The sequence below is a fragment of the Cardiocondyla obscurior genome, linkage group LG10 (genome assembly GCF_019399895.1).
Source record: "Cardiocondyla obscurior isolate alpha-2009 linkage group LG10, Cobs3.1, whole genome shotgun sequence".
Classification (NCBI taxonomy): domain Eukaryota; kingdom Metazoa; phylum Arthropoda; class Insecta; order Hymenoptera; family Formicidae; genus Cardiocondyla; species Cardiocondyla obscurior.
In genome coordinates, this window is record NC_091873.1 from 4788089 (window position 1) to 4804213 (window position 16125).

General features: G+C 40.0%; 1 protein-coding gene and 1 long non-coding RNA gene across 3 annotated transcripts in view; one reads left to right on the forward strand and one right to left on the reverse strand.

Moving 5' to 3' along the window:
* Ss (spineless) overlaps positions 1–16125 on the forward strand; it is a 123782-nt gene that overhangs the window by 43824 nt on the left and 63833 nt on the right. For both annotated transcript variants that reach the window (XR_011546323.1, XM_070662877.1), the window contains exon 2: positions 1782–1972. Coding sequence is in view for 1 of the 2 variants with exons in the window: in XM_070662877.1 (XP_070518978.1) it covers positions 1782–1972 (191 nt within the window). In the remaining variant the exon portion in view is untranslated. The remainder of the gene's footprint in view (positions 1–1781; positions 1973–16125) is intronic.
* LOC139106272 (uncharacterized) overlaps positions 1–16125 on the reverse strand; it is a 59802-nt gene that overhangs the window by 19853 nt on the left and 23824 nt on the right. The window contains exon 2 of the long non-coding RNA XR_011546325.1: positions 6189–6234. This is a non-coding gene — a long non-coding RNA (uncharacterized lncRNA). The remainder of the gene's footprint in view (positions 1–6188; positions 6235–16125) is intronic.

Genomic DNA, 16125 nt, shown 5'->3' on the forward strand with positions numbered 1-16125 from the left:
GATAATTTCACTGTTGAAGTGATCTACCGATCATAGGTGATTTAACATTGCGTACCTTGGCGATATACCGCTTATGTATAGTTAAATACATATGCTTAAGCAATTACAATTATTTTTTTATATCAAAGAGTTTATAATATTATTATTAAAGTTCTTAAAAATTTTATTTAAAATATTATTAATCGTATCTAAAAAGGATGTAAAATTTACGCGTTTTCCAAGTTAATTGAAATATTATCAGTATTTTACCGAAAACAATTTCTATCATTTTTTGGTAAGAAATAATTTATTACTTAGACGTTAATTATTCGCCGGCAGAAGAAGCATAAGATACACGAGGGCGGAAGGCAGAAGACAAGAGACGTCGCGAGGTATCTCTAGAAGCGGCAGAACTCACAATGACATCTCATTAACACTATTTTCTTAATAACACGCGATAAGAACTGGTCCTGCCTGTGAACCATTCCGACGTCGTTCATTTCGTTTTTGTGCACAGCCTTGGCGAGCTCCTTGGGGGCAGCGTAAGCAAAGGCCGCGCAAAGGCCGTTAAATATATGTATATACCGCGTAAGAATAATAATTATTCCTAAGTATAGGCCTGCGCGAGAATGACCATCGCGCGGCAGCGCGGTATCTTTGACGAACCCGAGAATATTCGTACTCGTCTCGTAGCGTGGTCACCGTTTCCCATGGCGAGCACTTCAATTAAACAAACAGTTCGAAGCCAGATGCGTAAAATTTGATTTTACATATTAATTCCACGGATAGTCAGTGGCGCTAGCGCGCTAAGGCATCCGCAAAAGTCGTTTGCGACGTGAGTTACGGTGCATTAGATACGACGAGAATTAAACCTATCGAATCAAATGACTGAAAAGAGTAGAGAAAATCTCGTAGCTCGAACGTAAAAATTAAAACACTGAGCTGAAGCGACTTTAAACGACAATGGTCGTCTGAATTTTAATTTATGCGTTTGTATGAAAAACAGAAAAATAAAATTATTATACCAGCGACACGATATGACTTCTCTTTTATTTCTCCTGACTTCCTTCTACTTCTACTATATTAAGAAATTACCTAAAATTTTTTTTATAATTTTGTTTCTATTCCGAAAATTCTTTTTTTTTAATTAACGAGACATCTTACAGATAAAACATTATTTTCTAACTTCTTTTCCTTTTCTACTTTTATTTATAATTTCTATAAATTTTTACGCTGATTAATCGAATAATTATGTAGTAGCCGTATATGTCATAACTACTAAATAATCACTCGCATATTTAACACGAAATCAAATGGCTTGCTCGCCGACGTAAATACTTCAAGTTACGAGCTTGGCATCCTCGCCTGAAGACACTCGATTGCCGAAGTCAAGGCACATACGTGTCGGCAGGGTGTCAATCAGCTCGACTGGCACACCGGCAACTTTTAATTATCGAAATCCTGCGGGACACGGCCCGCCTGTTGTTAACGATTTGAGAAGCGCACGCTGATTCCAGTAATGAAGAGCAAAATGTAAATCCGCGCACACATAACGGTCAACGTTTTGCTGCTTCGCCGCGAATTGATTATTAAAATTAATTCCCTAGTCAAGAAACAAAAGCCCGCTGATTATTGAACTTCCATCGCTACAGACTAGCAAGATCGTTAATTGCCGTACGTTGCAACAACTTTATTTTTAACAAACTGTAACTGACTGTATCCTCGAGACATCTAAAGTTTAGTTTTCTCATATTTGAGGTTTAATAAAATTTCTACATAAAGATATATTTATCTGATTGCAGCTTAAAACCACCACAAAAAGACGGGGTAACTAAATCTAATCCCAGCAAGCGGCATCGAGAACGGCTGAATGCCGAACTGGATACGCTGGCATCGCTACTACCTTTCGAGCAAAATATTCTCAGCAAGCTGGATCGACTAAGCATCCTCAGACTCAGCGTAAGCTACCTCCGCACCAAAAGCTACTTTCAAGGTAAGTGATTGTCGCACATTGTAAAAAAATGTACCTACAAATATTTCACCAGAAAACCTCGTAAAAATCTAAAAATTTTTTTAATACTCTGACAATTTTAACCGTGACAAAGGGGTGCAGAGACGAATTAAAATTTTGCATACCTTATACGAACCTACATATCGTATCTACGAAACTGCGAGCTGGCAAGTTTAATTAATTATTACGGTCTACATCTAACTGATAATTGGAATACATAGAATTCGGACAACAAATATCTTAAATTATAACCGTGAGCTCCATTATAATACAGCTCTTCACAATCTTTCGTTAACACGCGAGATACTCGTTACATTTTCAAGACAATGTGATCTGAAAACAATGCGTAGTCCGTAAATTCGCTCATCAATCTTCTGTAACCCATTGATAGCTTATATCAAAATTATATTTTCAACACATTGTAAAAATATAATATCAAAACTTCATTACTTGTTTAAACGGCGTAATACTCAATGTCAATTACTTTATAGTATACGATTTTTTTAAAAGCCCGTGTAAAATATTATTGCTAATATCTCTCGATAGTTTAATTGTATATTTTATGCGTAAAAAATAAAAGAATTTTCGCGAATAATACATTGCCATGAGTAATACATTCGCCTGCAATGCAGAAATTATGCAACTTGAGCGAGAGAACGCCTTTCTGCACCATGGGCGTGCAATCTCATCTGCAATCGCAATCAGGTAGAACCAATCGAAAAATCACCACGGAATAATGGGTAGACGCTCCCGTCTTCTTTCTCTACCATTATCCGCCACCGTGCTTTCGTCCCTTGTTTCCAATCTCGCGACGAGCAAAGCGACTTCTGCGCCAACGCGAAATCGAGCTCATTGATTTTATGTTTGAATTACCAGGAAAAAAAATTTCTCGCATTTATTACTTCTCACTTTCTTTGACGACTAGAACAAACCGCGCGCTATTTTTAAATATAATTTTATTTTTATTTTCCAAAAGAAAACTAATTTAAAAAATGTTTTATTAAATTAAAAAAAAAAAACTTGATTTGTTCTAGTTTCCAATCGTAAGAAGTTTATACGTTACGCATAAATTAGTTTGTAAAAGAAAAAAAAAAAAATTTAATTTTGCACGCTTTAAAATTAATTTATTATTTTGTACAATAATAAATTAATTTTAAAGCGTGCAAAATTAAATTTTTTTTTCCTTTCTTTTCTTACACGTTTAAACATCTTATTTGTAAGTACGGTTTAATAACTTAGTCCGTACACCAAACACCGCGCGTTGCATGAAATAATTAATTAATATTAGTCTGCAAAATTGTTTTTTTTTTTTTTTTTTTAAAGCTCGCCAAGTCTCGAACACTTGCTTAACTCAGTCATAGAAAGACAACTCTGAGTTAGGCACAGAGACATTAGCGACGTCACACAAATTTATTTTAATTTTTTTTTTTTTTTTATTTAAATAAAATACAACGTCGGGATTCGAACCCGGGACCCTCCGCACACTAGCCAAGTGTCATAGACGCTCGGCTAACCAGTCTTTATAAATATATTATATTTTTTAATCTAATTAAATTAAATTTTTTTTTTTTTTTTTTTTTTTTTTACAAATCTATCCTTGGAATATCGTTTAAAGCGTATCTATTTGTTAATAGAAATTAGCTAATAGAAAAAAGTATCCGGGAAATATATAAAACTCATTATTTTTTAAATAAAAGTGATTAACGAAACGTACGACTGTGATGGCAAATGGACATTACTAAGGGAGAACGTTTCCTCTGAAAGAGAGCAATGAACATAGGAAGAACGAGTGGGAAAGAGTCCATTAACGGAGAAGGTAGGCATCCGGCACCGTGTGATGCACAGAGCAGAGCGGAGCGGAGCGGAGCGGAGCGGAGCGAAACGCGGTCGTCGATGGTCATACGCGCGGGTCGATCTCCGTTCCGGGAGAACGTGAGGAGGCGCGATGGCAAATATATCGGAGCGCAATAGTGTATGCAAGGCGAGGTAATGCACGGGCACGAATCCGGATTGAATGCGCGGAGGAGGACGCCTCTCCTCCGTGATACCGGCCCGTCCGCCGTTTGTGTACGTGCATCTCTCGCTGCTGCTACCTCTGCGCGATATCGCGGATGCGGATCTCGCAGTATATCACCGGGGGCCACTACCGCGCGCGAGGTTGCGCCCCGAGCTTCTACTTAGCTCTCTTGTTGCTGCCGTTACGTCGGTCGTCGCCGTGCCAGCCGTTCCCGCTGCCGGTGTCGCGATACCAGAGACTCGCACGCGCGTGAAAGACGCGCCGCACCGCGCCACGCCGCGCATTGTTCGCACCGTTTTAATAGGTATTCATTGTCAGCTTTCGCATCTCTGCATCCCCGAGGGGGATTCCGAACAGAGCGGCCCGATCTGTCTCGATATCTAAGAGTTCCCCCTGCCCGTACGATTCACCTTCGTCATTCAGTAAGGTTCATCTTCGCCCTATCGTTTTCGCGAAATTTAAAATGCGCTTGCTGAAAGTTTCAAGCTCTGTTGTCTCTGAATTTCAACAGCCGATTACTGAGCATAAATTTAATTAAAGGGACTAGAAGAATTTAGCAAGAGTTTATTGACCACCTTATTTAATATCGTCCTACTTTTTACGTTTAGAGAGTTTAAAATTAATTAATTAATTTTTATCCATCGATTACGGAATTCGATTTCTGAAAAACAATCGATACGAGCGTCTTCCATAGAAATAGGTTCTCCCAATTAAAACGCTTTATTTGCGCCTTGGCGAACGTTACAGCTGTTAGCAAGATTAACAGCTTCGTATTCGATCAACAACATTAATCCGAGTAACATGGGTAGTAACCCTCCTTGAAGGACCTCTTCCTTCCCCTTTCATCCTCTGCCAGCGCTATGTAAATTAATTAGGGCCCTCGGTAACCGCGCAGATTTTTCAAGTAGGCACGTGGTGCGTGCCTCCTTCGCTCCGAGATAGAAAGAAAGGGGAAGGAAAGGAAGAAGCAAGAACCGAAAAAATAGAAAAAGAAGAGCAAGGTGGCGAAGTCCGGACCCGGGAGGTGAATTCGCAAGGCGTTGAAGAGGCGGTGTGCGATAGGCCTTGCGTGGCCTGCGTTCGGAGACCTTCTGGGGCTCCAGATAACCGATCTTTCTCGGAGACTCGCTATTCTCACACGTCTGAGCTTTCCTCTCTCGCGCTTCGCGCTGTTAGTCGCTTCTACCGCCCCACGAACGAGAATCTCGGCAATTAACCTACGCCACTTAGTCTTATTATTGGTAAGCCTCTGCTACACGTCGTTCTCGCTTCTCCTACTCGCTGTTACATTTCCGCCGATATCCCGATTATCATTTTACGTTCGTAGCAACTTAACAAAATTCCGTAATACTTTAAATAAAATATTGTATAATTAAAAAATATAGTCCGGAGTTTAAGCACGTTTTCGTGCACAAGCTAGATCAACCATGGTGTAACCAATAGTTATGTCATGGAAGGACTCTTCTTTGTGAACGGACAGGCGTTAAAAGGATCGTACACGTAAATAGGATCGCACACAATGCGTGACTGGTCGCGCGCGGCCAATTATTTCGATGATTTACGACGTCCTTATCGCTGCAATTAGTAGAAAAAAAAAAAAAAAGATTTACAACCGAGACGCGTTACGTACATTACGTCGTTATCGGCTTATGCGAATTTTAAGCACCTAAGACTATCTTTAGGGTGTATCCGAGTGAGACAATCGCGTAATAATGGCAATTATATCTGGCAAAACTAAAGAAATTTTTTATTGCAACTTTAATGAATTTAGCGATCTTCGATACCGCTGTTTAAAAAACACGCAAACAAGGTAACAAGGCTGTCGTATCCGCGGAAAGAAACTGCACGGTGTAGTGCTCTCACATAAATACACCGGAAAAACCGTATAAGCGTTCTACTGCTCGAGTAACGCATTCGATAACATGATTGCGATAGGGACCTACTGTTTCTTAACTCTTGAATAAGCCTACTGTATAGATTGCATTATTTATATTGCGTTTTTAATACAGAATGTCCAAATTATCGTAAAAATTAAAATCGAGATGAATTATTGTACATAATGTACACAGATTTTTTTTGTTATTTTTTTCCGTTTTACATTTATTAGAAGAAACAATGCGCGCGCTATTTTTTTTTTTACCCCAATTACAAACTAAGAAATAAAAAAATTATGTGACTCACCGATCTGCATATGAGCTTCAGCAGAGTTGTCGAATTTGGCCGGTGACTGTAACATAAAATAAAAAATATTATTGTAGACATGACGGTATATCAATTAATAAATTTAATAAAAAAATTAATAAAGTAAAGTAAAATAAAAATAAAAAAATTATTTAATGAATAAATAAAATAGTAAAGATCTTTTTTTTCCGCGCTCTTCCGGATTTCAGCTAACAGATCCGTCTCATTCTTTCTTTATATTGGGCTTTTTCTCTTTTTTTGTCTCTCTTTCACTCTCTCTCTCTCTCTCTCTCTCTCTTTTTTTATTTCGCTTTCTCTCACTCTGCCAGGTGCGGGGACGAAATGGAAAATGCAAATAAGGCGTAATAACGAGATGGTAACCGTATCGCCCGGCTGTATCTCTCCAGCGTAAACTTACGCATCTCTCCCGGACGTTTATGATATACATTTACACGTGTGTATGATATATTAGCATAGGCATGCCTACTTAGAAACTTGTTCGCGCGCAAACATTGATCGGCCGAGGCGATCGAACCGTTTAGGGACGCGCGTGCCTCTTTTTCGGAGGTAGCATCGCTGTTCGCGGTATGCTCGTGCCGGCGGCGGTTTGATAAATCGATTTTTTGATAGGATGTATTCACGATTAATCTCTTTTTAACAAACAAAAGCTTATTCAAATCTACCGCGCTTGTTGATAATAAAATTATTGACACCTTTTCAAACAAATCTATGAGTAATCATCATTAATTATTACTGATCATAATCGTCATTATTATTTTCCACTTTTAAGAGAGAAGCAATAAATAACGGATAGTTACAGCAGCATATTTTCTATAATTACAACTTGACGCACAGCGAAGAATATAGGATAATAAATTCTAACCATCGAAGGCACATTAGTACGCCTATTACTATTAATTACTCAGCATTTAATTCGAAAATTAAAAACTTTTAATAAATTGGTAATAAGCTTATTCGCGATTGTGAAATTATAATCAAATAATATGATTTTAATATATTTTCAAATTTTTTACAATGTGTGAGAAATAGGTATTCAGTTCATTTTAATATAGGCATATTTATGTACGTATTTAATTAGAATAAAAATGTCTTTGTGAACTGATGCAATAATTATTTAAGAGAAGATTATTCGGCATTAATTAATTTATTGACAATTCTCCAAATTATGAAGGATTCGGTAATCGTGTTTGCTTTAAATTTGAATGGCTTCGCAGACGTTTCTACAGTGTCATAGGCTGATATATCGCGCACATTGCCATCACGTCATGTTCATGTGTGGTACGTTTTGATTAAGGCGTCTGAGGGTAACGAATTGTGTAATGAGTATTTGATGCGCTCGCCCAGTGAGTAATTAGTTCTGTGACTATTATTAATGTTTCGGACTAACGTTTTCATCTTTATTTTGACGATGACCGTAGTGTTTACTACATCGCATTCCTTTCATCCGTATTACTAATATCTTTTTAAACACACGCTTACTTTAATACATTTAATATATTATGTTATAAATTTTATTTCTATATGAGCACAAAATCTTTACACCGATTAATTTTAGGGTATTATCTTTTCCTTTTAAACCGAAAATATTAAACTTATATTTTGGGCAGTATCTGTTGCGAATAAATAAAAAAATAAAATAAAATAAAAAAACGTATTTATGTTCAGAACAAAAGGGGAGTCGAGAGAGATGTAATTGATCGATAGAAACGGCGGTCCGTCAACCGATGCGATTATTTAATTTTGCCGATCGTCCGCGGCGGAATTAATTTTTTTTATGCGATTATCGCGACGCGACGAGCCTTGATGATTTTGCCGGACAACATTGTCGGCGACGCGCGTCGTTTTATAAAGTCGTCAGCGACTTACATCTTGCCTGTCCTGTCTCACTTCTCTTTGCAACCCGCTGCGTCCGTCCGTCGACCACTTGAAAAATGATTCCATTCTAGATCAGAGTCGCGCCTCTCGTTTGCATCGATAGCCATCGGCAATCGTGGATGTGAATCGGACGAGTATCCTTCGGCGCGAGTTTGTTAACTCGACGAATAATGGTTCACGTTATACCTATCCGGCTCAATATCTCTTCCGTTCGAAAGATTTACGTTTGCCTGCGTTGATCTTTTTTTCGGTTGTCTCCATTCGATCGGAGTTACGACAATGAGCTGTTACGGATATAAGCAGTATTTTTATATTGCGGCGTTAATTCGCGAGTGCCACAAAATCTCTTTTTTTTAATTCTTTCTGCGCTTCTTTACGTAAAGTAACCAAACGTCGTTGTTATCAATTTATTTATCGTCCGTTTAAGCGAGAGACGTTAAAAAAGTACGTTGAGACATCTGCCCGACTCGGTAGGCGAGAAACGATGGGAAGTAGGCATCGCTTCCGATAAAATGACACGCGATGGATCTAGAGCCTGTCGTTGGCCGTTTATGCAAACCGCGCTTTTTTTTCACTCTTATTTTTTATAAGCAAAAACACAGTACGCGTGCGGGACGATCGGTATCGCCATCAGTGTCGGGGACAGGTCCGTTTCAGCAGAAGTTGACGGAGGGAAAGGAACAAGCAGGTAGAGAGAGAAAAAGACCGAAGAGAGAGAGAGAGAGAGAAAGGCAAAACGAAATCGCCGGGACGAAAGAAAGATCCGATTTGCCTTTAATCGGATGAGCAATGCGTCAAGTTGGGCTCGAGCTCGAAAACCGGGATCGGCGAGCCGGGTCGGGCCCCGACCGGACACGCGATACGCATCGCTCATTAACGTCATTATTAAAAACGTGGCAATTAGACCGCGCCGAATATCAACCTGCACGGCGCCGGCGGGCCGATGCAAAACGGGAGATCGCCGATCGACGATCGGTGATCGGCTCGGTGCCCCACGACAGAAAACTGGCCGGTTTTCGACATCCGACACCTTTCCGTCGCGGCTGCATAAGGAGAGCGGTGTCGGTTTGTAACGAACGGCACATTTATCGGCTGGTAATCGCGGCAATAATAACGTTCAGCGATTGTCGATATGCAGATTACCGAAGGGGACACAAAGGCGGACAGCGAGTTGGATTAATTATTATTTATTAACTTTATCTCGCGAAACCGGTGAGGCTTGTTGCATCCCGACCATTAAACTGCTCTGTCACTTTCGGCAGAGCGACGAGGGAAAACCTCGAGCCCTGTCGTCGTGAAAAAGTGAAGTCGGTTATATTATAATTACGATGGACTGATGAGATTGAAGAATAATCTTATCTGATGCATTACATACGATATCGAATTTATAGGCTATAATAAATATTTGCATCTGTCGCGGTTTTATCGCCCGCGTGAAATGCACTTCGCGAAAGTAATGCGCGATAGAAGCGAGAGACGGAGAATTTTCATGCGGGGAAAAAAAAAATTTAATGCTTCTTTTTCACCTGCCTGCGCGATTGCTAATTGCTCGCGGTACTTGATTGTCTGGTGGCGTTTGTGAAACCGTCACAAATCGGCTCTGGGTCTTGTCGCATGATAAACTAATACAACGAAAGAACCCGCAGACGAGTTATAAGTTTAAAACCCGTATACATCAGTCGCAATCGAACGGAATCATTAAAAGTGGCAAAGAAAATCAATTGTCGACGTAAACCGGCGTAACAACTTTTCGCGACGAACGCGCACCTGTCTCCGAATCTTCGCATTCTCTAGCTGTTCGAGCAAGTGGAGTCGCGAGTTTCACTTGAGTGTGAGTTCATTGGTGCGTTGCGTCATATGTATATATACATATTCTCTCTCTCTTTCTCTTCATCTTCATGTTACGCTATTAACTTACATCGAGGCATCGCAATTTTTATGGGTTCCACAAGCGCTTACTGTTAGACGCGCTGCGAGTTACGGGACGCCACAGGCATTCGAAGAAAATCTCACAAAACAAGCAATTACGTTTGTTACAAATTAATTTTCTGTAAATAGTTTAAAAAATTAAAACGCGAATTTTTTAACACGAGTTTTCACGACAGGACCTATTTAATTCGGTATAAAAAAGTTTTTTTTTTTTTTTTTAACCGAGCGTATTAATCGCTTATTAAGAAAGAAACAAAACCGTGACCGAGTCGTCAGAAAGGGATCTTCCGCCGTAATTTACCGCGCTAGTCTCGGAGGGAGAACGTAGGAAGATACGCGCGTTTTCGACGTGTCATTAGGTCGTGCCGCGCTGCGCTAAGAGTTGATCAAAATTAACCGCCGATGCTCGTTACACCGGGGCATTCGTCTTGCCGTTGCGGAATGATGAACTTCGATAAGAATGGCACGGGGTGTAAGACTGTTATTAGCTGAAAATACGACGAACACCAACGGGCATCAAGCAACACTTTTATGGGAGAAAGGGAATCATAATTGCGAGAGTTTAGCTGTAATGTCGGCAATCATTTTAATTAAGAATAACTTCTCCCCCCCCCTCCCTTACTCTCTCTCTCTCTCTCTTTCTGTTTCCTGTCTTTCTTTTTCTTCTCCGTCTTTTCACCGTATTTTTCTCCTGCCGTAGCTAACGCGTCAGCGTAATACATACACACTTTTACATTAATTAAAATATTTTGCGTTTTACCGCGGCATCTTATGCAATTGAGCGACCGATCTATTGCATCTCGCTTAAAATACTAATTACGTTCATAGGTCTTTCCTTTACTCAATCAAATTAATTAATAGTTACAAAAATGATTAAACTTTAAAAATATTAAGATTATAAATTAATATATGGTCTATTTAATATTTTAAATATATGGTTATAAAACAGAATTAGTAATATTAATTAGAATAATTAGTTCCATTTTGTAAGATACGTTCGCGAATTTGTAGAAGAATATAATTAATCTTTTAACGCTGTTTCACGTCGCGTCAATAAATTCTCAGATGAATGGAAAGCGTAGTATTTTACGGCTACTTTTATGTCAAAGTTCTTAATTGAGTTGCTAGCAGCGGTACGGCGGAGCGAGCCAAAAAAAAGGGAGCATTTATGAATATTGCATCTCATCGCTGATCTCGTCGAGCACTATGCACGTTTATAGATGCGTTATACGCGATGTGTGTGAGAAGAAAAAAAAAGTTTGCTTTAGCCAGGGACTTTGAATGGGTTCCCACCTAGATTTTCATATGAAACATATTCAGTCCACTCATGGTCGCTGAGCTCGCGGGCGAAAAGATCGCTATCCGGGCTGCCGTTGGTTCGCGGCTCATGCCAACCACTAACGGGGATATCTTTCTTAGGAAATCGCTAATTCTCTCTCGTTTCCTCGTGCAGGGCGTATCTCAAAACTGACGAACGATCATCAATTAGAATGTCAAAGGCGAGGCGGTGAATTGCGATTGAAAATTGCAAGTTAAAAGTTAGTGCGAAAATTTTTTTTGTTTTTTTTTTTATTTTTATTTAAAAGACAACGCCGGAGCAAAGTATTTACGCGCAAGTTAAAATTAGGAATGCATTTATAACTGGTTCGTATATGACCGCATTTGTAGTGAGATACGCGCGCATGGAAGTATGCGCGAGTGCGCCACGGATCGGAGAACTTTCTTATTAAGAGGATTCTTGCTTCCCCGGGCGAATCAGCTCGTTTTTCATCTATTGCTCCGTATAATTGCGCTTGGCCAGGGTTCTTTCCCTGTGTCAGTTAATGGAAATGCACGTTGAATTTCTTAATCACTTCTTAGAATGTCTGAGTTATGCACTTGAACATCGCTCGGTTTTTGCATGTGACATGGTAAACCGTGGAAGAAAACATTTACGAAAAAATTATATTGTAATAGTTTAAAAAAATCTTCATTAAATGTGTATTAAAATAAAATAAAAAAATATATAAAAGTCGTTAAGTAGTAACATTACGTTGCTCAAGTAATTATTCAATTTTATTCTAAAAAGTCTTGGTTTTAAAAGAGATAAGTTCTGCACCATTCGCAAAATAACTTGAAAAACGAGCATATATGCAAATAAAGTTATTATCTAAATTATTTATCGGTAGCATAATTACAATTTTTTTTTTTTTTATAAAATACCATTTCGTGATAAAAATAAATTTACATAAAATGGAGGAATGTCAAAGAGGTCTGCGGCAGGACGAACAATCTTGATATCGTACGAAAAGAATAATTCCCGACGGGAAGTCCGTACGTACTGGCGCCACTAATAAAGTATTAGCATCGACATGAGCGAAGCAGCGCGGCGCGCCGCGCATAAAAAAAAGGAAATCTACGTGCATGAATATGAATCGGGAGTAATCCTTGGTGATTACAGGCGAGGCGTATCCGTAACCGATGGGCGCGAATTGGAGTGTAATAACAACTAGTAATTATTATCGGCAGCGCATTATTTGTTCGTAACGAACTTCCCTCCCGCGCTTTTCGGCCCGGCGTGGAATCGCGAGCTACGAAATATCTCGAAGGCAGACGCGAAAGTAAAGATAAGAACTTGAGGCGCAAGTGATTTTTACACTTCTCGGTGATAAATTGGCGTTAGAGACGCTCGTGTCCGCGACTTCTGCGTTTACGTAACGTCGACGTTTTAAATGTCTCGTTATAGAAAATATTCGACGCATGTAACGTACACAGCAGCTAATTGTTGCGACTAAGAAGCTACCCGCGATCATTAATCTTAATTGCGTAGAATGGCGTAGGATGCGCATAAACGCGAGGGAAATTAATATATGCGCGGAAGATTGCAAGAGTGATAGAGCGCGGTCGTTTAGAATCGCAATGGCTGATTCATTCGGCGTAAAGTTGCGAGATGCTTCTGCTTTTGTATTTCGATAGCATTTCTAGATTCTCCAAAATTTTTTTACGATTTTATAAATTGCACTTGTGCGGTACATACTATTTTTTTTTTTATCTCATATATTTCTAATTATTATTTTAATTATTCACCGATTACGCTAGACAGTTAATAACTGGATTAGTGAGTCAACAATTTACACGTATTAATAAACAGCATTAGAGTAGCGTAAAATGCAAGGTCGATGCATTTCATGAACGTGAGACTCGTGGAAGATTAAAATTTACGAGCGTAAAATCGTAATTTTTTTTTTTTTTTTACGATCGCTCGGGAGTGTCATGTCTACGAGACACCCTCGCGAAATCGAAATCGCCCGACGTGGGCTCTGCGGCAGCTGTAACTCTCGCTGCAACCCGAGACAGTATCATCCCGATATAAATACCATCGCGATGCTATCATAACATACTTTACGTACGACCATCTAATTCTTCACCGTATATTTATACGCATATTCGGTATGTATACCGGAGAGTGTTACCGTAGTATATTAGCCAAGAATTAACGACCGTGGTAATCAGCACTCGCTTCATAACGCTCGCCGTGTTACACGGCCAAGGTTATTAACACTCGGCCGCACGTCAGAACGTGCGCGCGTTATTGATATCTGCCGCGATACACAAATCACTTATATCGCTCCTTTTTCATCTGCGAGGCTGGACTAGAACGCACTTCGAACGACTAATCTCCGATTATTTCAAAGATATTACGTCGATTAAATCTTACAATGTTTTAATTTCTTTCTAAAACTGCAGCCTTAGAATAATTTTAGAATTATTTGAAGATAATAAAATTCTTTTAGAAAAAATTAGCGTAAGTCATATATCTCTAAATTCGAAGAGATAAATTTCCAATGATCCAACTTATTAAATTTATTGATAATATATCCGATATGATTACTGCAGATATTTATTAATTTCGTACGTAAAACTTTAAAAAGATTTTCGACAACTAGATATACCTACATATGTCCGATTGTTTCGAAATTATAATCAACGGGTTGGTTACAATTTAATTCTCTTTCTCTCTCGATATTTATCTACTTTGCAAGACTCATCCCTTTAAACCTTGAATTTCGCCCAAGTTAATTGCTTAAGGTACCCTTAGAGGCAGGTCTAGACGCTCGAGCGGCGCAATAACGTGCAATTTGGTGGCGAGCCCGTGTGATAGTAAATAACTAAAACGTTTTACGCGATAAAGGCCGAGCGAGGAAGAAGCAGCCGTGCCGCCGTTCGTCTCAGCCGAATCAGGATTTACGTTTTTCCTACCGGCGTACATTCATCGACCCGAATGGATTGTAGGACCCTCCAGAGGGGAAGCTACGATGCACCGCTCACGGCCGTCCCGCCGTCGGGCAATTACGTGCTTTATGCATCGCGAAATAAGGCCGTCTTAATTTCATCGTGATTTATAATTCAAATTGCGCGTGCTATCGGGGATCGCAATCGTCCGATTCGCTTGCAATCGGAACTGAGAAGAAAGAACGGGAATCGCAGCCGCATTAGATATAGATAAAAGAAAAAGAAGTTGCGGTAAATCAAATGGAAAACTTTGCCCGAATCTCTTGATACTACCTTCTAATTTGAGCATTTTATTCGATGGATTTTTATTTAAGCCGGTGGAAGATTTTACGCGAATTATCGACTTTAACGAATTTTTTTCGTAACTATAATAATTAGACGGTAAATGAAATATGCGAGAAGAAACGACAAGTGTCAACTTTAATTTATTCATTCTACGCGAAATGTAGACGAGATAAAAGTTTATCGCGATAAATCTATAACAATCCTATTAGCCGATATCAAATCCGTCATTAAGATAATTCTGTTATTAATGTCACGTCGAATCGCCTCATCTCGTTACAACGCCCCCGACTCCGCTTGTCGTCCGGGTTCGACGATTCGTAATGCTTCCACGAGCCTCGCCGGATATAACGTTCATATCCCGAAGTTCAGCACGCAAGGCGAACCGCGATGCTAGTCGTTGTGCGCCCAAGCAGACTCATTGTAACGTATACGATGCGTGCGACGAGAAAGAGAAAGAGAGAGAGAGCTTTACGTTAGCTGCACGCTGCACGCACGGCATCTCATGTTGCTCGAAGGTGGTATCCGTACGATACCACCGACGAGCAGACACGGAACACCAGGAAAGCGAACGAGAATTGTGGATCCATGATACCCGAGCGGCGGGCCCGCGGCAGAGTAGACCGTGCCGAGGTAACTTCCCCGAGTATGGCGCAACCTCCGCGACTGCCGCCCTCTTTCTCTCCCTGCGTGTGCAGTACCCGCACACGCATCATGCTAACACGCCACGCTACCCCACGCCACGCCACGCCACGCCACGCCATGCCAAGCTACGTTATGCCCGTACCGCGATCAGCTGGAAACCCGGAAGGTTTCTTGGCACTCCTGACCCACTGAACAAGACACCTTTGCATGTGCCTGCTCGTTTAACTTCACCCCCCTCTAGCTCGATGCTATCTGAAACTTTGGCAACTGCGAATGTCGATGTAAGGTGCTTTGTCCACGCTTTCAGAGAGCCGATCATTGCCGATAGCGTCTGGAAAATCCAAAAACTAACCGGGTTTGATAAAGCGGTGAAGGGTGATATATGGTCGTTTTATCGGCGCACGTAACGCAAAAAAAATTATAAAAGAGAGAGTTTCTGGCAAAGGTGGGAATTCATTCAGTCAGGTAATGTTTCTTCGGATCAAATGTGCCATTATGGCACTCCATTACACTTTGAACGATCCGTAATTACGCAATTTCGCGGAACGAAAGATGAAACTCAAGATACGCGTCTTACAAAATATGACAAATACACGAGCATCTATTCAAGCATCTCTATAGATTCTCAGATTCGTCGGCCTGATAATAGCTTATCGATTTGTCCATTAACCATCGTTTCGCGATTCCAACAATTTATCGTGCAGGACGTCGTAATGCCGACCGACGCGTGACACTGCTCGATAATAAAAGCATTACTCCCTGGTTCTTTGCATTACTGACCGAACGAATCGGAGCATTGTTACGTGTGTCGCACGTAAGGATTATTACGATACGACGGAACCGAGTTTTTTGTACTGATATTTTTAATTTGCACGATGAGATTTTATATATATCTCGACAGATAATACTTTTC